Source organism: Microtus pennsylvanicus, chromosome 8 (assembly GCF_037038515.1).
Source record: "Microtus pennsylvanicus isolate mMicPen1 chromosome 8, mMicPen1.hap1, whole genome shotgun sequence".
NCBI lineage: Eukaryota > Metazoa > Chordata > Mammalia > Rodentia > Cricetidae > Microtus > Microtus pennsylvanicus.
In genome coordinates this window covers 106,007,935-106,026,113 of record NC_134586.1, presented here as the reverse complement: position 1 = coordinate 106,026,113, position 18,179 = coordinate 106,007,935, and the positions used below count along the sequence as shown (strand labels likewise).

Here is an 18,179-nt window from a genome sequence, read left to right as displayed (position 1 = left end):
CCTGAAGTGAGCTTGCTGTCTTTCATTGTTGGTGCTAATTTGTCACATTTGGATAAACTACCTCATTTCCCTTTTGCAGGGTACTGCATGGTAAGACCAGAGTTGAATACCAAGCTGCAGCATGGATTTGAGCCATGGAGTGCCTCACAAGCCTCACTCTGGAGCCTCCCAGGTTCGTTGGTACATGCTGTCCTAGGGAAGATACTGGTTATGATGATTGATCTCTCTGTACACCCTCTCACTGAACTTAACCTAAGAGACAGCGGTCTCCTGGATCTCTCAGATGCTTTATGCAGTGCCCCAAAATGGTTCCCCATGCCTTCCCATATCAGATCTTCAAAGATCTAACAGTAACACTCAAGTTACTCAACAAAATAGAAACCGAAGGAACATTTCCAGATTCCATTCATAAAGCCACTATATGATACCAAAGGGCCCAACAGAAAAGGAAAATCATAAACTAATATGTCCCTTGTGAAGACAGATGCAAAAATTCTCAGTAAAATACTTTACAAACAAAATCCAAGAACCCATTTAAAAGATTATCACACAGTCAAGTCAATTTGACCCCAGAGGTGGAGGGCTGGGTCAACATCTGTCAATCAATAAATTTAATCCACATAAACAGACTAAAAGGTTAGAAAACACATGGAGAGAATAGGCAGAGTCAAAGAGATGCCATGTAGTTGCCAAAGGAGAAGGATGCTGTAACCTACCGGTAGGCCACAACCTCATGGTGATACATAGATAAATAGAAATGGGTTAATTTAAGATGTAAGAGTTAATTAATAAGAAACCTGAGCTAATAGACCAAACAGTGTTGTAATTAATATAAATTCTGTGTGATTTTTTGGATCTGGGAAGCCATCTGGGAAACAAAAGAATGGTCTCCACTTACAAATGGTGCCCAACCAAGCAAGATACCATTGTAAATCAAAGGATTTGTGGTTGGTTTAGAGTTTACTTTTCTCTTTTGGTAGTGTAGTATACAGAATACCTTCCTGTACCAAAGATGCCAGAACCTAAGGGTGAAGGCTTTATAGACACCAGCTCAATTTCTCCATATTTGATTAGTTGTATAGGTGTTGTCTTCAGCAACAGGGCCTTGCTGTCAGTTTATGGAGAGCAACCTATAGTCTTGACAACAGCTTGAGTTGTTTGTGAATTTCCATGGGACCCTTTGGCCAGCAACTCAGTAGATGTAACCTAAATCAGTACTTGAAGCTTCATTTTGTCACTCTATTTTTCTGATTAGTTGACAATTTCATATAGATCACCCTCATATATGCATATATTTTAGAACCTTCTTCTGTATGGCCATTAATTTTACCTGACTTGCCCTTTATTCCATCCCTTGTCTCCCCTCCTCAAAAACACTTGATCATCCCATTCCAGCCCCTTCCATACATTTATAATCATCAATTTTACTTCTCTTTCCTAACAAGATCTATCTGTGTCTCTTTGTCTCTTACTTTATACTTAACCTCTGGTTCTACAAATTGCAACTTGGTTATCATTAATTTGACAACTAATATCCACATAGAAACAAACATATACCATATATATGTCTTTCTGGGTCTGGGTTACCTCACTCAGGATTTTCTAGTTCCATCTATTTGCCTGTAGATTTCATGATGTCTTTTTTTAACAGTTGAGTAATACTCCATTGTATAAACGTACATTTTCTCTATTCATTCTTCCTTTAGGGGACATCTAGATTGTTTACAATTTTTAGTTACTCTGAATAGAACAGCAGTGAATATGGCTGGACAGATGTCTCTGTGTTAGGAGGAAGCCTCTTTTGGGTATATGCCCAGGAGTGGTATAGCTGATTCTTATGGTAGACCTATTTCCCATCTTCCTGTGAAGCACCATACTGATTTCCATAGTGTCTGTACCAAGTTTGCACTCCCACCAGCAATGAGCAGAGTTCTCCTTGCTGTACATCCTTGACAGCATGAGCTATCACTTGTGTTATTGATCTTAGCCATTCTAACAGGTGGGAGTTGAAATCTCAAAGCCATTTTGATTTGAATTTCCGCAAAGACTAAGGATATTGAACAGTTATTTATGTCCCCGACATTTGAGTTTTTTCTACTGAGTGCTCTTTGTTTAGATCTTTTCCCCCATTTTTTTGAATTCAGTTGTTTTCTTGATATCTAGTTTTTTTGAGTCAATATATATATATTGACTGTTATCCCTCTATCAGATGTGTAGTTGCTGCAAATCTTTTTACATTCTGAAGGTTGTCACTTTGTCTGAATGACAATGTCCTTTGTCATGTAGAAGCTTTTCATTTTCCGGAGGTCCCATTAATTGTTGATCTTAGTGCCTGAGCTAAAGCTGTCCTGTTTAGAAAGTCTTTTCCCATGTCAATGAGTTCAAGGCTAGTCCCCACTTTCTCTTCTATCAGGTTCAGTATATCTGGTTTTATGTTGAAGTCTTTGATCCACAGGGTGAAAAGTATGGATTTGTTTGGATTTTTTTTACATGTATTTATCTAGTTTGACCAGCAAAATTTGTTGAAGATGCTTTCTGCAAAGGAGAAATAAAAAGGAAAGGACATAACTGCTCCCAAGTATGGTGAAGAGAAAGTCTATTAAAGGTAAAAAGGAAATTGTAGCCAGAGGCAGGGACATCTGGGACAGTCCAGAGTGGACATGAACAGGCTGAGCTGGGCCAGGTGGAGAGAGGGGAACAAGGTGCAGCAGCCAGGAGGCCAATGGTACAAAAGGGGTGGGTAACTAAAATGTCTGGTCTGTATATAGAAAAGCTTCTGGAGCAAGAGGTGGGGATTGAGGGATGCTGGGAGAACCTGGAGGTCAGTTCTGCTTTGATGTGTTAAACAGGCACCTCACCAGTCTCTCTCTCTGGTGTGAAACTTAACACTTTCTTTCTCTAGGGTGTATTTCTGGCCTATTTATCAAAAATCACATGCCATAGGTATGTGGATTTCTTCAATTTGATTCCATTGATAAACATTTCTGTTTATGTGCCAGTAAAATGCAGATTTTATTACAGTATCTCTGGAGTGCAACTTGAAATTGGTAATGGTGATACCTCCTACCTACAGTTCTTTTATTATTCAAGATTGTTTTAGCTTTCATGGTTTTGTGTGTGTGTGTATGTATTTTCATATGAAGCTGAAAATTTTCTTTTCAAGATCTGTGAAGAATTGTGTTGGAGTTTTGAGGGGGTTTCCATTGAATCTGTAGATTTCTTTTAGTAGCAGGGCTATTTTTACTACACTAATCCTACCTATCCATGAACATGGGAAGTCTTCTACTTTTTGATTATCTTCTTCAGTTTCTTTGTTCAATGTCTTGAGGTTTTTCTTATATATCTTCCACTTGCTTGATTCAAGTTACTACAAAATGGTTTATATTACTTGAGGCTATTCTGGAGGTGTTATATTCCTAATTTCTTTCAGTCATTCGTATATAGGGGGACTACTGAGTATTGTGAGTTATTTTGTATCCAACTACTTTGCAGAAAGTGTTCATTCACTATAGGAGTCTCCTGGTGCAATAGTTAGGGCCACTTCATATGAAAATAAAGATACTTAGACTTTTTTTTTCACATTTCTTTTTCCTTGATCTCCTTCAATTATCTTATTTAATCAGATAAGACTTCAAGTACTATATTAAATAGGTTTGTAGAGCATGGGCAACCTTGTCTTCTTTCTAAAATGTGGAATTGCTTTGAGTTTCTTTACATTTAAGTTAATGTTGAATAAAGCTTTCTGTAAACTACCATTATTATGTTAAGGTATAGCCTTTGTGCCCCTAATTTCTCCAGGTCTTTATCATTAATGGGCTTTGGGATATTATCAAAGGTGTTTTCTGCCTCTAATGAGATGATCATATGCTTTTTTTCTTTCAGCTTGTTTATATGGAGGATTCCATTTATTGATTTACATATGTTGACTCATCCCTGTATCTCCAGGATGAAGCCTACTTGATCAGTGTACATAAACTTTTTGATGTGTTTTTAGATTCATTTGCAAATATTTTATTGCATTTCCCTATCTGTGTTTGAAAGAGGCTCAGTCTGTAATTATCTTTCTTTTTGGGGACCTTATGTGGTTTGGGTGGCAGGATATCTGTGACTTTGTTCTGAAAAAAAAGTGGGTAAGGAAGACAATGTTCCTTTTTTTAATTTTGTGAAACAATTTGTGATTTTGTGAAATAATGAGAATTGATATTAAGTCTTTGAAATTCTAATAGAATCCTATATTAAAATTCTCTGGCCCTGGTTTCTTTTGAGTTAGCAAAGTTTTAATAACTGTTTTGATTTCAGTGAGGGTTATAGGTCTTTTTAAGTTGCTTATCTGATTTTCATTTAACTTTGGGAAGTGATAGATATCAAGAAAATTATGGATTTCTATTTGATTTTTGAGTTTCATAGAGTACAGATTTTTAAGGTGTGTGTATTCTCTGAATTTTCTCATTGCCTTTTGTTATGTCCCTATGATTTTTTCATTGATTCTTTGTATTTTTTTCTTTTTTTGTTTGTTTCTATTTTATTGATTTCAACCTTTAGTTTTATTATTTCTTGCCATCTACTCATTTTGGGTATGATTTTTCTTTTCTATTTGTTCTAAAGCTTTCAGATGTGCTGTTAAATTACTAGTATAAGATCTCTTCAATTTTTTTTAATGTAGGCATTTAATGCAATCAGTTTGCCTCTTAGAATAACTTTCATTGTGTTCTAAAAGTTTTGGTAATTTATGTTTTCATTTTCTTCAATTCTAGAAAATCTTTGATTTCTCTCTTGACCCATTTTTTCATTTTTTTATTAAAAATGCTTTTCACTTTACATACCGTCCTCAGTTACCACTCTCCTTCTTCTGCCCCTCCCTCCCTCTTCCCATCTCCCATTCACTCCTCAGAGGGGTTTGGCCTTCCTTGGGGAGTCAACAAGGTCTGGCATACCAAGCCCCCTCCCCCATGAAGACTGAGTAAGGTATCTCACCATAGGAAATAGGCTCCAAAAAGCCAGTTCATGCACCTGGGATAGGTGCTGGTGCCATTGCCAGGGCTCCCCTCAACAAATCTAGCCACCTAACTGTCACCCACATTCAGAGGATCTAGTTCTCTTGACCCATTTTTTTGTTAGTAGTGAGTTGTTCAGTTTTCATGAATTTGCAAACTTTCTGTTGTTGTTGTTGTTTATATCCAGGTAGATTCCATGGTGGTCAGATAGGATGCAGGGTGTTATTTCAATTTTCTATTACCTGTTGAGGCTTGTTTTGTGTCCAAATACTTGGTCAATTATGTAGAAAGTTCCATGAGGTCTAAGAAGGTATATTCTTTTGTGTTTGGCTTAGACTTCCCTTATTGAACAAAAATGGGGCCTTTGAAAATGATTCTGCTCGATCCATAAATTAGAACTTGTCAGTGTCAGAATTGGCTCCTTTTATGTACACAGGGAGGTTTCTTAACTGAACACATCCCTGTTGCTCACAAAACAATGCCCATTTCAGCTCTCAGCCAGCACATAGTATCGAGGGTGAGTTGAGAGGAAAAAAGAAAAGCATTAAATTTAACTTGATCCTAAGTATCCCAATAGTAGAGAACACAGGCAAAATGTTTCTCTGATAATTTATTTGCTTTCTTTCTTTTAACATATTTTTACTCTATTGCTAGTGTTTTCTCTCTAGTAAAAAAATAGCTATTTTAAAATAGTCTCCAAGAGAACATTTTGTTCTTTTAGGAAGCCCATGTAAATCCAGAAAATGGGAGGAAAATGGGAAAACTTAGACTAAGTGAAGAATTTGAATAAAGCTGCCTTCTTGTTTTTTTTTTTCAGGCAGAAAATCTGCATAAGTAAATAATTGACTGTGCCTCAGGACAAAGTAAATTAATTGAATTCAACATGCATAGAAATCATTTCCCTAACCTTTATTCTTGCTTATTCAACTATGCTTACATCCTTTAAGAAACTGATACAGACAACCATTAGTTCATTTACAAAAGAGGTTCAGTGTAGAATAGCACCTCAAGCCCAGATAATATATTAGAAAAATGGAACAAAGGACAAATGACAGGTCAAAATTGATGTGTGGAAATCTACAGCTGAGAAGGAGATGGATACTTTACCTTTCTTGTTTGAACCAAGCACAGCAAAGCCTCAAAGAAAGCTGACTAAGTCCTGGGAATGCCTATTATTGAAATTGTTAAATTAATTCATTGAAGACTAATATATTTATTTATCATAAGTTAATATTTTAAGACCTAGGCCTTGAAGATACAAAATACTACTATATATTTGAATTGCCTAAAAATTCTTTGTATGATTCATAGACATAATTTTTGTTTGTTTAATGTCTTTTAGATGTCCATAATTTAAATGACTTGGGAAGTCAAGAGACACACTTGTGGCAAGTTGAAGTCACCAATGGCATTACATCATATGAACAGATGGTTGAAGTAGGTACAATTTTTTTTATTTATTTTTTTTTTTTGTATAAGCTAGACCACATTTAAAGTCTAAACATTCAGTAGTGCTCTACTTACTCAGGAACTTAATCCACAGCAGACTATACTGACTCTCCACAATGAGCCTGATAAGACGCAGGTTGGAAAAGAACTTGATAATTTTATTGTAACTGAGACTAATAGAGCATCTTAGTGTCCATTTTAGAACCAAACTTTGCAGTATATACTTACTTGGAGCCACTGAAACCCTTCCCTTAAAAGAAAATTTTACTGATGTATAAGAAATGTCATGTGTGGGAGACCTCTAAATAAAGTTTGGTGAATATGGCAGTCCTTTGGATGATGTCACATTTCTTGCCCAGGACATGACTTAGGTAAGACAGAAAATTTTTGAGTCTCGTATATACTAAATAACATTTGGTAGCAAGGCTAAACTCAGTAAAGAATATGAAATACACAACGAGTAAGAAATCAGACTTCAGAAATATCAGGAAACAGATGCTAATAGTATCGTGGGTTATAAGAATGTAACAAATTTTTCTGTCTCAAGGCAGAACTGCAGATTCAAGAGAAAATGCATCAAGGGGCAAAACCATATGAATATAAAGAATGTGCGGAAACACTTTATCAGAATTCAGAGCACACCTTGAATCAAACATCTCAGTCATATGAAAACCCTTTTGGATGGGAGGAATATAGAAAATCTTTCTATTACCAGTCCACCCTCACTCAACATCAAAGATTTCATATAGGGGAGAAGCTCTATGAGTCTCCACAATGCTGGGAAATTTTCCCCTGGAAGTCTCAAGTCAGTGTACACGAGACATTTCGTGGAGGTGAGAGACGCTATGAGTGTGAAGAATGCAGGAAGTCTTTCCACCGGAAGGCAAACCTTATTCGACATCAGAGAAGAACACATAGCAGAGAGAAGCCCTATGAATGTATAGAATGTGGGAAAACTTTCTACTGTAAGTCAGACGTCACTCGACATCAGAGAAGAACTCATAGTAGAGAGAAACCCTACGAATGTGTAGAATGTAGTAAAACTTTCTACTGTAAGTCATACCTCATTCGACATCAGAGTAGAACTCACAGTAGAGAAAAGCCCTATGAATGCACAGAATGTACTAAAACTTTCTACTGTAAGTCAGATCTTACTCGACATCAAACGACTCATAGTGGGGAAAAGCCTTTTGAATGTAACGAGTGCTCTAAAACATTCTACTACAAGTCAGACCTTGCTAATCACCAGAAAACTCACACAGATGATAATCCCTATGAATGTAAAGAATGTAAGAAAACTTTCTGCTCCAAGTCAAGCCTCAATCAACATCATAGGATTCATACAGGTGAAAAGCCCTATGAATGTAATGAATGTAAGAAAAGTTTCAATTCGAAGTCAAACCTCACTGAGCATCAGAGAAGAACTCATACCAGAGAGAAGCCCTATGAATGTAACGAATGTTGGAAATCCTTCTACTGTAGGTCAGAACTCATTAATCATCAGAGGACTCATACAGTGGAGAGATACTATGAATGTAAAGAGTGTAATAAAAATTTCTACTGTAAGTCAAACCTCAATCAGCATCAAAGAACTCACACAGGAGAGAAACCGTATGAATGTAAAGACTGCAACAAAGCTTTTTATTGTAAGTCAAACCTCAATCAACATCAAAGGACTCATACAGGTGAAAAACCTTTTGCATGTAAGGACTGTAGTAAAGCTTTCTATTGCAAGTCAAGCCTTGTTAAACATCAAAAAATTCATTCAGGTGAGAAGCCATATGAATGTGAAGAATGCAGGAAAACTTTCTTCCAAAAGTCAGATCTCACTCGACATCAGAGAACACATACCGGTGAAAAACCCTATGAATGTAAAGACTGTAGCAAAACGTTCTATTGTAAGTCAAACCTCAGTCAACATCGGAGAACCCATACACATTCAAAATCTTATGGGTGTAAAGAATGTAGGGAAACATTCTATTCTAAATCAGAGCTCACTGAACATCAAAAAAGTCATACAGATGAGAAACCCTATGTGATGTTTAATATTGATTGTCAACTTGACAAGATCTGGAATCATCTGGGAGACAGACCCCTAGCCATGCCTGAGAAAGATTATCTAGATTGAGTTAGCCTCTGGGGATGTCTGATTGATAATCTTGGTTTGATTAATTGAAGTGGGAAGACCCTCCATAAATATGGTGGCATCATTCCCTGGCATGGGGTTATGTACTGCATGAAAGGGGTGGCACCATTCTGTAGACTGGGGTTCTGAACTACATGAAAAAGAGAAAGGTAGATCAAGCATGACCATTTGTTCTTTGCTGCTTCCTGTCTGGATGACATTTGACAAGCCACTTCAAGCTCCTGCCACAGTGACTTCCCTATCATGAAGACTTGTACCTTCAAACTAATACAAGAAGTTAGTTCTGAGAAGTGAAGTCATTGCTCTGATAAACTTGACTATATGTTTCTTAAGCCATTGGCAGTGGTTTTCATGAGGAATGTAAAAGATTTTAGAACGTTGCACAAATAAAACCTTTGAATGCTATGCTACAGAGGTAAATGGGCCATTCTGATGGAAGTTTATAGGACCAGGAGGCAGAGGGAAGTACTGACTGGAGTCCTGGCTCACAAGTCTTCAGAGGAGAATGAGCACTGCCAAGAACTTAACTAGAGACCATTTGTGTGATCCTTTCCAAGAATCTGGCTTCATTTTACCTGTGTACTGGGAACTTGAGTAAAGGTGAGCTTAAAGGAAATGTGCTGAATTGTTGGGTGAAGAAAATTTCCAAGTAGGAGTGCATTCAGGCTGTGGCATAGCTCCTGGTAACAGCGCTTAGAAAAGTTTACAGTGAAAAAACTTCCATTGAGCAGAAGATAAATACAAACGTGATTAAAACTTGCAGCTTCTCAAGGATTAAGAAATCTAAAGCAAAGCAACAGTTGTAGGCAAGGCAAGTATGAAAAAGGAGGCTGTGAGTGATTAAAGAGAAACACCCTGCTCTGCCCCAAAACAGTAGGAAATGCATCCCAAGTGCTATGCTGCTTCAGCTTGTGAAAATGCAGATTTATTTGAAAGAAAAGAGCCTGGAGTGAGAATGTCACTGAAGGAATGTTCTACTTTTGAAGACAACATCCTAGGGAAGTGTTTCTGAAGGGTCAACACACTCTAGGTAACAGCTGTGATCCAAGAGGGCACTTCACATTTCTAATAAGCAACAGCTCTTAGAAGTTTTGTGTATGTGATACTACACAAAATATTGAGGGGGTCAGATAGACTTGCTCCAGAGTTTCAAAAACCAGCTGAGGATAGGCATAGTAGGTCAAGACTGGAGTCTCTACATGGAGGCTCTGAATGCCCACTGCATGAACTTGTGAAGATGAACTCTAAGTTACCATGGAGACTCTAGTATATAAGTGATCCAAGGACCATGGAGGCCTACACCAAGGAAAACTAAAGACAAGGAGTGGGGCCAATGGTTGTATGTGACATTGGCAGCAGAGATGGAAAAATGGGACATCTCAAGTATTTTGGATACCAGATGATTCTATTACAAGTCTCAGATGTTGGACATAGAGCAGCAAGATTTACTGTTTTATCTTCTGGATTTCAGCCCCTATCTTTCTTTTCAGGAATGGGGATGTTTACTCTATGCTTTTATGTATTGGAACCATGTAACTTGCTTTTTGGTATTAAGGGTCATTGCAATTGTTTCAGATGAAACTTGGACTTTGGATATTAAAACTGTGTTGAAACTATTGAAGACTAGAGACTTTTGGTGTTGTACCTAACACATTTTGCATTATGAAATGGCCATTAGCTTATGGGACAAGAGAGGAAAAATTATTACTTAACGGTGATAACCATGTTAGGTTTGCAAGGGATAGAGTTGTGATGGCTAATATTGTCAGCTTCACAGGGTCTGGAATCTCCTGGTAGATGGGCCTCTGGGAATGTCTGGGAGAGATTAATTGGAATGGGAACAGTTACTTTAAATGTTTGCAGTACCATTCAATGGGCTGGAGTCTAGATTGCATGAAAAGGAGAAAAATGGCTGAGAATGATTCTTGACTGTGGATGCCACTAGACCATCTGCCTCGAGCTCCTGCCGCTGTAACCTCCCTGTCTGGATGGATTCTACCTTTGAGCCATGAGCCAAAATAAACCCTTCCTTAATTTGCTGTGTCAGGATATTTTATAAAAGTCACAGGAAAAGTAGATAACACACCCTATGAATGTTTAAACATGTAGGAGTGGGGTTGGAGAGCTGGCTCAGCCATTAAGAGCATTGACTGCTCTTCCAGAGTTTGGGTTCCCTGCTCCAGCATGGCTCACAGCTGTCTGTAAATCCACTTCCAAAGGCCTCTGTGAGCAATGCACCCATGTAGTAGTGTGCATACATGTATGCAGACAAAACACTTGCATACATAAAATAAAAAATTTTAAAAAAACCTGTTGAAAACTTCCTCATGTAAGTCAGACTTTATGACATCCCAGAATTCACATAAGTGAGAATTCATTTTAAAGTAAAGAATATGGGAACCTTTTTTATCAAAATTCAAATTTCAATAAGCATCAGAGAATTCATGGATGAGAAACAAGAAACCTTCATGTATAGAACCCAATCTTTGCTTGACATCAAAGAATACATTCAGTTAAGATACTGGAATGTAAAGTGAACACAATGTGGCTGGGAGACAGAAGCCCCACCCATTTTCCTAGAAGGGCTGTATGCCCTGGAGACTTTAGTCTCACTACCTTGGTGAACACAGCATTAGAAGATTCCAACTAGGTCCATTTTTCCTGTTGAGCATGCTGTGCCCCGAATCTCCCTCCCTACCTTTCATTTTACTGAGTATATACACGGCTGTATCCATTCTTTGTCACTCAGGTGAGGGCTGCCCATCTTGGAGACTCAAGCTTGTTCATTGCCCACTTGAAGGCTGTATACCCAGGAAGCTCCAGTCTCTGTGTGCACGTTGTACCTGGGAGATTTCAACCCCTTTCATCTCCCAGGTGAGGGCTGTATTGTGAGAATCTCCAGCTTCACATTGTCCCAGTAATCACAGCATACCCAGCAGCTTCATCCTATCTTGTGTCCCCTTTGAAGGATATATACATGGGTAACTCCAGCCCAGGAAAGTAAAGCATGCTTGGTGAGCTCCATCCTGTCAACAATGCATCTAAGAAGCTGCAGCCTCACCTATTGCCTTGATGACCAAAGCAGTTCTGAGTGGCTCTTGCCCATCTCATCATGTCAATAAGCACAGGATGCCTGGGAGTCTCCAGTCCCAACCAGTTTGTATGTTATAACCAGAAGCCTCCAAACCCATCCATCACCCAGTCAGGGCTATATGCCTAAGAGACTTCAGACTCATATGCCACCTCTTTGAGCACAGTTTGTACCTGGGAGACTACAAATAAACCTGTGGACCTGGTAAGCACAGGGTGCCTAGGATGTTCTGTCCCTTGCCTCATTTCCTAGGCAGAGGCTTTATGTCTACAAAGCCCGAGTACTGCCCATTATTACAATGAGCACAGCAGACACTGGCTTTACTCATTACCCTGACAAGAATAGCACACCTGGAAATGTCCAGACCAAACCATCTTGGAGAGGATTGTGTGGCCAGTCATGGTGAACACAGCATGAACATAAGCTTGAGTCCTTTCACCTGCATGAAAACAACACAACACCCGGGGCTCAGAGTAAGAAGGAGTTGACATGAAGAAGAAAAAAATTCAACCAAATGACCTGAGTCCAGACTGCAAGTCTCAATATAAAAGCGCAATTTCTACAAAAAGGCAAACTAAAAATTATGAATTTTGCAATAATGATATCTAGTTTAAGTAAATAATTAAAAACTTTAAGTATGTTCAGATAACTCAAGAAATATGCTTGAAAAAAATAATCCCAAGAGGGATCTTAACTGATTGAAATAATATTGGCACACTATTTATAAAAAGGAATTTAATAAGGAGATAGAAATATTGAAAATATACTACCTGAAATACTGGAAATTAAGAATATTAAATCTGTGGAAAACATCACCAAGAAAACACATCCCAGGGAGGACAGACTGTTTAAATTTGAAGAAAAAGTATAGAAATTAAAGCAAAGATAGTTGGCTGACTCCAAGGAAACAGTGTCTTTCAAACACAACAGGACTGATGCACATGTGAACTCAGTAACTGTGACAGCACACGCAAGACCTGCACACGCTTAAGCCAGACAGAGTTCCACACTGAGAAGGGGAATTGGACACAGTATTCCACCCTTAACCAAGAAACTGTTGGTAATTGATACTGACTGGCAAATGGAATATAAATATTCTCCAGTGGAGTGTCACTGGGTAATATCAATGACACTCCAGGACCCCATGTGGAGTAGTTGGCCAACACAAAACAGACTCAATGGTACTTTTGTGAACTTCTTTTTCCATTTATTTGGATATTTTTGATCTTACTGATATTGTGCCCGTTTTTATTTTGATTTGCAGGGGTTAGCTCAAATAGATATTTGTACTCTACAGCATAACTCATCAGAGCTGAAAGATGAAAATAGTTTATGACCATTAATAGTTGAATTAATTAATTCCAGTTATATGCACAGAAGGATGTATTCAGACACAAAATTAAAGAATTCTTAGTATGAGTGGACCGACAAAACATCATGCTAAAAGAGTTAAGGCAGTCACAGAATGAGTCTGTATGATTTCATGTATTTGAGTTATCTCAAATAGGCAAGTTCAGGCAGTGGAATTATGATTATCAGGAGTTGAGGTAGAGATAAAGGGAAGTTATTAATGAATATCGAATTTTTATCAGTGATTATTATGTTACAACTCTGGAGGGAAAGGTAACCTGGCTCGCAGAAGTCAGGATGCACCTACAACTCTGTTCTGGTGGGAGATGATTTCCCACAGGAATATAGCAATCCCCCTCCCCTCCCCTCCACTCTGACGTGGCAATTCTGCTCCTCTTTGCTAAGGGGTTGCCCCCCACACACACACCTCTTACAGAAATGTAGCAGTTTGCTCCTGCTTCAGTCAACGTTGTTACTTCTCTGCCCTTCTCAGCTCCAGCAAAAGGTCTTCACCCAACATTCCTTCAAGAGATTTATTGCAAGGGAGGAATCGAGGAGAATAGCTGCCTCTGCCAGGGTGAAAAAAAACAGTTCCCAACTGAACAGGTACATGACTTTTATAGAAGTTCTTAGTGGCAGAGTTTTTCCAGGGTGAAGATTTTTCAGAGTGGGAATTGGGCAGATTTCAGTCCCTGAGCTTGGATAAACTCAAAGATTGACTTGATTTGTGCTGAGTTTGGTCAGGGGCAGAGTGTGTTTCTTGGGCTCTGGTTTCAGGCCCAAGGTGTGTTTCATTGGCTGTCCCTTTTAACCATTTGTCTCTGGTTTTAGGGTCAGGGTTTGATTCTTTCACTGCCTCTGGTTTCAGAGCTAATGTAGGTTTTGGGGACTCTGGTTCCAGGATTAAGATGTGTTTCTTTGACTCTGTTTCAGGGCTAATGTGTGTTTCTTTCACTAGCTCTGGTTTCAAGATCAAGGTGTGTTTTTTTTTCATCTTTTTACCCTACACTCCCCCTTTTTGTTTATTAATAAACAGCCAAGGGTTGGAAAGCGGGCAACATTATCATTAGACTACTTCTTGGGGCATTAAGGTTCTTGGGACGATCTTGATCTTCACCATCAGGATGTAACTGGGTGCTGAAGATCTCTGACTCCATAGCTAGGTGCTGGTAATCCTGGAATAGTAATTGGTTAAAAGTCTAGTTAGAAATCTTTTAGATGTGTTGTTGAAGAAATCTAGACAAGAGGTTTATGAGGCAGGGTACAATTAGTAGGATTAATAAAAAGAAGAGGGATTGAGAATTGTAGCATTCAGTTCCATATCTAACTATCAGTGATCCACTGGCTAGAGGTATCTAGCTGTTTATGTTTTTGAAGATCCATTTGGAGTTGTTGGATCTTGCCTTTCACTATACCTGATTGGTTAACATAGACACAACATTCTTCCCCAAGAAAGAGACGAGAACCATCTCCCTCTACTGTTAATAAATCTAACCTGCTCCAACTTCGTGGGGTGGCCAGTGAGTCTATTTGACCTTAAAGGAAAAGAATAGTTTGAGCTACCCATTGGAAATCCTGGATGAATTACAAGGAAACTGGTGGTAAATAGCTAGGGAAGTACTCAGTCCTACTCTGGTAGCTACAGCTGCAGTTATGCCCAAGGCTGCTACAAAGGGTATGGCCTCAATTGCTCATTTTTCATGCTGTACTGCTATGAACTTGGTGATGGGAACTGACAAGAGCTTTTCACCCCTAATTTAGGAAAAAGGAACACTTGAGCACAAATCCTAGACCACCTAGCAGGTAAGCAGCAATAAACTTGAGTGTCACAAAGAAAAGAGGCATTGTAAATCTTTGGACATAGGGACTGGGTGCTAGTACTAAGGGGAATGTTATTATTGTAGTCAGCAGAAACCAGAGTGCCCACAAGATATGTTCCTGTGGAGTTGGAACTTGGTGGCAGTGACTTGGTAGTAGTGACTTGGCTCTGAGCAGTTAACGAGTGGTAAGATGAGAGAATCTGACAATGGGTGAGGCCACAAATGTGAGTTTGACCCAGGAGGGACACACAACCAGCATTCTCCAAAGAAGTCAGACTGGGTGTTGTTCAGTAGCCAATATGCAGAAGCTAAGGTCTGAAACAAGAGATGGCGTGACAGGGAGATGGGATCAATATCATCAAAAAAGGGTGATATTAATGATGTAATTGTCTGCAAGGAACTTTGAACTATTTCTTCTGCTGTGTCTATACCTAGGGGTCAAGAGATTGAGATGTGCACCCTCTGTATTTTGAGCATGCCTGGTGGGTGGTTGTGATATATGCTATAGTAAAGCTTTTCAGTGACACTCATTTCCCATCCAAAGTGTCATGGATCCTTACGATATAAAAGATTCCCCATTCTTCAAAGAATTCAGAGTGTTTTCCTGGATATGAATTATGTCTCCTAAAGGACCAATAAGGACAGCCTCCATAGGTTTCTGGCTAGCATTAACAGTAATCTCTACTTGATCATAAAGAAACCAAGCATAGGGGACAAGTATCTTAGAAATTGATTTTGTTATATAGGGATAAGTATCTCTTTTTGGCAAGTGGTCTCCAGACCCTGCTACATGAGTGATCTTGTTGGATTGCTGGGTATAAGAAAATCTTAGTTGTATTCCAGAATTTCTCCTACTGGAATTTTAATGCAGAGGGGTGATACTATCTTAGAATGGATCTTTTAACCACATAAACCAAGCAAAAAATTAAAAACATATTTGGAAAAAGTCTCTGAATTAATTATAAAAGGAAAATTGAGACTTCATCAATTAGCAGGTTTAGACCCAGCAGAAATTATTGTGCCTTTCACTATTGATGAAATAAAAAAGTTATGGGAAGACAATGAACCATACCAAAGAGCTTGTGTTAATTTTTTGAGAGAAATAAATAGCAACTATCCCAAAAGCAATAGACTTAACCTTATAAAGAGAACTTCTTGGATTCTTCCCCGAATTGTACATGATGCCCCAATAACTGGAGCCTGTACATTTTACACTGATGTGAATAAATCAGAGAGAGGATGTTACAAATCAGAAGAATTAAGTAAGGTGGAACAAAGCCCTTATAATTCTGTCCAGAAGGCAGAATTATATGCTATTCTCATGGTGCTAAGGGATTTTAAAGAACCTTTTAATATAGTTACTGATTCGTAATGTGCAGAAGGAGTTATCTGCATACTTGAAACGACTAAATTTATATCAGATGATACAAAATTGACTTCATTATTTATCCAGGTGCAAGACATAATCAGAAATAGGCTTTGTTCAATATACATAATACACATTCGATCCCATTCGGGTCTGCCAGGTCCTCTAGCACAAGGTAATGCAGAAATTGATGAGTTATTGATTGGAAGTGTGTTGCAGGCCTCAGAATTTCTTTAAAAAACATCACGTAAATAGCAAAGGTTTAAAGAAAGAGTCTTCTATTACATGGCAACAAGCAAAGGAGATTACAAAGAGATGCCCCACTTGCTCTTTCTATAACCAAACACTGCTACCTGTAGGGACTAACCCAAAGGGTACTCAAAGGGATGGGATTTGGCAAATGGATGTGTTCCACTTGCAGAATTTAGAAAATCAAAATATGTACACCACACCATTGACATTTATTAGGGTTTTTAATGGGCAGCTGCTTTAAGCTCAGAAAAGGCTGATTCAGTAATCACACATTTATTACAAGTTATGGCCATCATGGATATACCTGCACAAATAAAGACAGCATATGTCTCTAGGAAAATGAAACAGTTTTTTGCTTATTATAATATTAAGCATGTTACAGGTGTACCACACAATCCTATAGGTCAGGCCATTATAGAAAGATCAAATTGAATTATAAAGGATATGTTAAACAAACAGAAAGTGGTGGAAAATGCCCTCAGAAGTAGATTACATAATGCTTTATTAACCTTGAATTTTCTTAACGCTAATGAGAAAGGGATAACAGCAGCAGAAAGACATTGGATAATGGAAAAATCTTCTGAATTTAATCAACTGTTTTACTTCAAGGATGTGCTGACCTCACAATGGAAGCCAGGAGATGTGCTGCATTTTGGATGTCAGTTTCAACATTCCATTGTAAATCCCAGTGTTCAAACTCAGGTCATGAGGCTTACCTTGCAACAGCTTTTACCTGATAAGTCTTCTTGCTAGCCTACACAGCAATGCTTAACAAATACAGGAAAATTATAATGATTCCTTTTATTCTATCTTATCCCAATAAAATAAAGCTAACTCCAACTCCAGAGGCCCTCTTATGACCTCTATGGGAACCTGCATCAACTGAACATTGGCATAACAAGACTCAGTAAGACTAAACATAAACCCTCATATCAAGGCTGAATGAGGCAACCCAATAGGAGGGAAAGGGTCCAAAGAGCAGGCAAAATAGTCACACACACACACACACACACACACACACACACACACACACTTCCATTGTTACTAGCTTCACAAGAGATCAAGCTAAACAATTACAGCTTACATGCAGAATGCCTAGTGCAGAACTATGCAGGTTCCATGATTGCTGCTTCAGTCTGATCCCCGATAGTCTCTGCTTGATTGATTCTGTGGGCCGTGTTCTCCTGGTGTCCTAAAACCCTTTGGCTCCTACAGTTCTTCCTTTGCTTCTTTCTCAGGTTCCCCAAGCTCTGCCTAATATTTGGGTGTGGTTCTCCACATCTGCTCCCATAAGCTGCCATAGGAAGCCTCTCTAATGGCAATTGGGCTAGGCAACTGACTTAGGATTTCTATTGCTGTGAAGAGACACTATGACCACAGCAACTCTCATAAATGAAAACATTTAATTGGGATTGTGCTGTAGGAACTCCTTTAGTCAGTAATTTTGAAGATACCAACCCACCTGAGCATGGCCTCTTATACTATAAATGCTATCATAAAGTGCACACTCGTTCTTTCTTCTGGCTGCTAGATTCATTTCCTGTTCTGTGTTCATGCAGAGGACTGTAATCTGTGAGTCCACCCCTAAATAAATAACCCTTTATTATACTCAATTCTTAGCTAGTGTGGGATTTCTTCTTAGTATCCATCTTCATCTGGCACCCGATGTGAGTCCCAACTCCATGCTTACCGGGTGGACTGGCCTAAAAGG

At 38.6% G+C, this 18,179-nt stretch overlaps 1 protein-coding gene across 4 annotated transcripts in view; it reads left to right on the top strand.

The window, feature by feature from the left end:
- Positions 1-10,205, top strand: part of LOC142856606 (uncharacterized) — a 17,955-nt gene extending 7,750 nt beyond the window's left edge. For 2 of the 4 annotated variants that reach the window (XM_075984293.1, XM_075984296.1), the window contains 3 exons: positions 80-172; positions 6,337-6,431; positions 6,991-10,205. In XM_075984293.1, the coding sequence (XP_075840408.1) occupies positions 80-172; positions 6,337-6,431; positions 6,991-8,571 (1,769 nt within the window). In that variant the 3' untranslated portion in view covers positions 8,572-10,205. Of the gene's footprint in view, positions 1-79; positions 173-6,336; positions 6,436-6,990 lie in introns of all 4 variants that reach the window. The other 2 variants (XM_075984297.1, XM_075984295.1) reach the window with 2 other exon arrangements.
- The last annotated feature ends 7,974 nt before the right edge of the window (positions 10,206-18,179 follow it).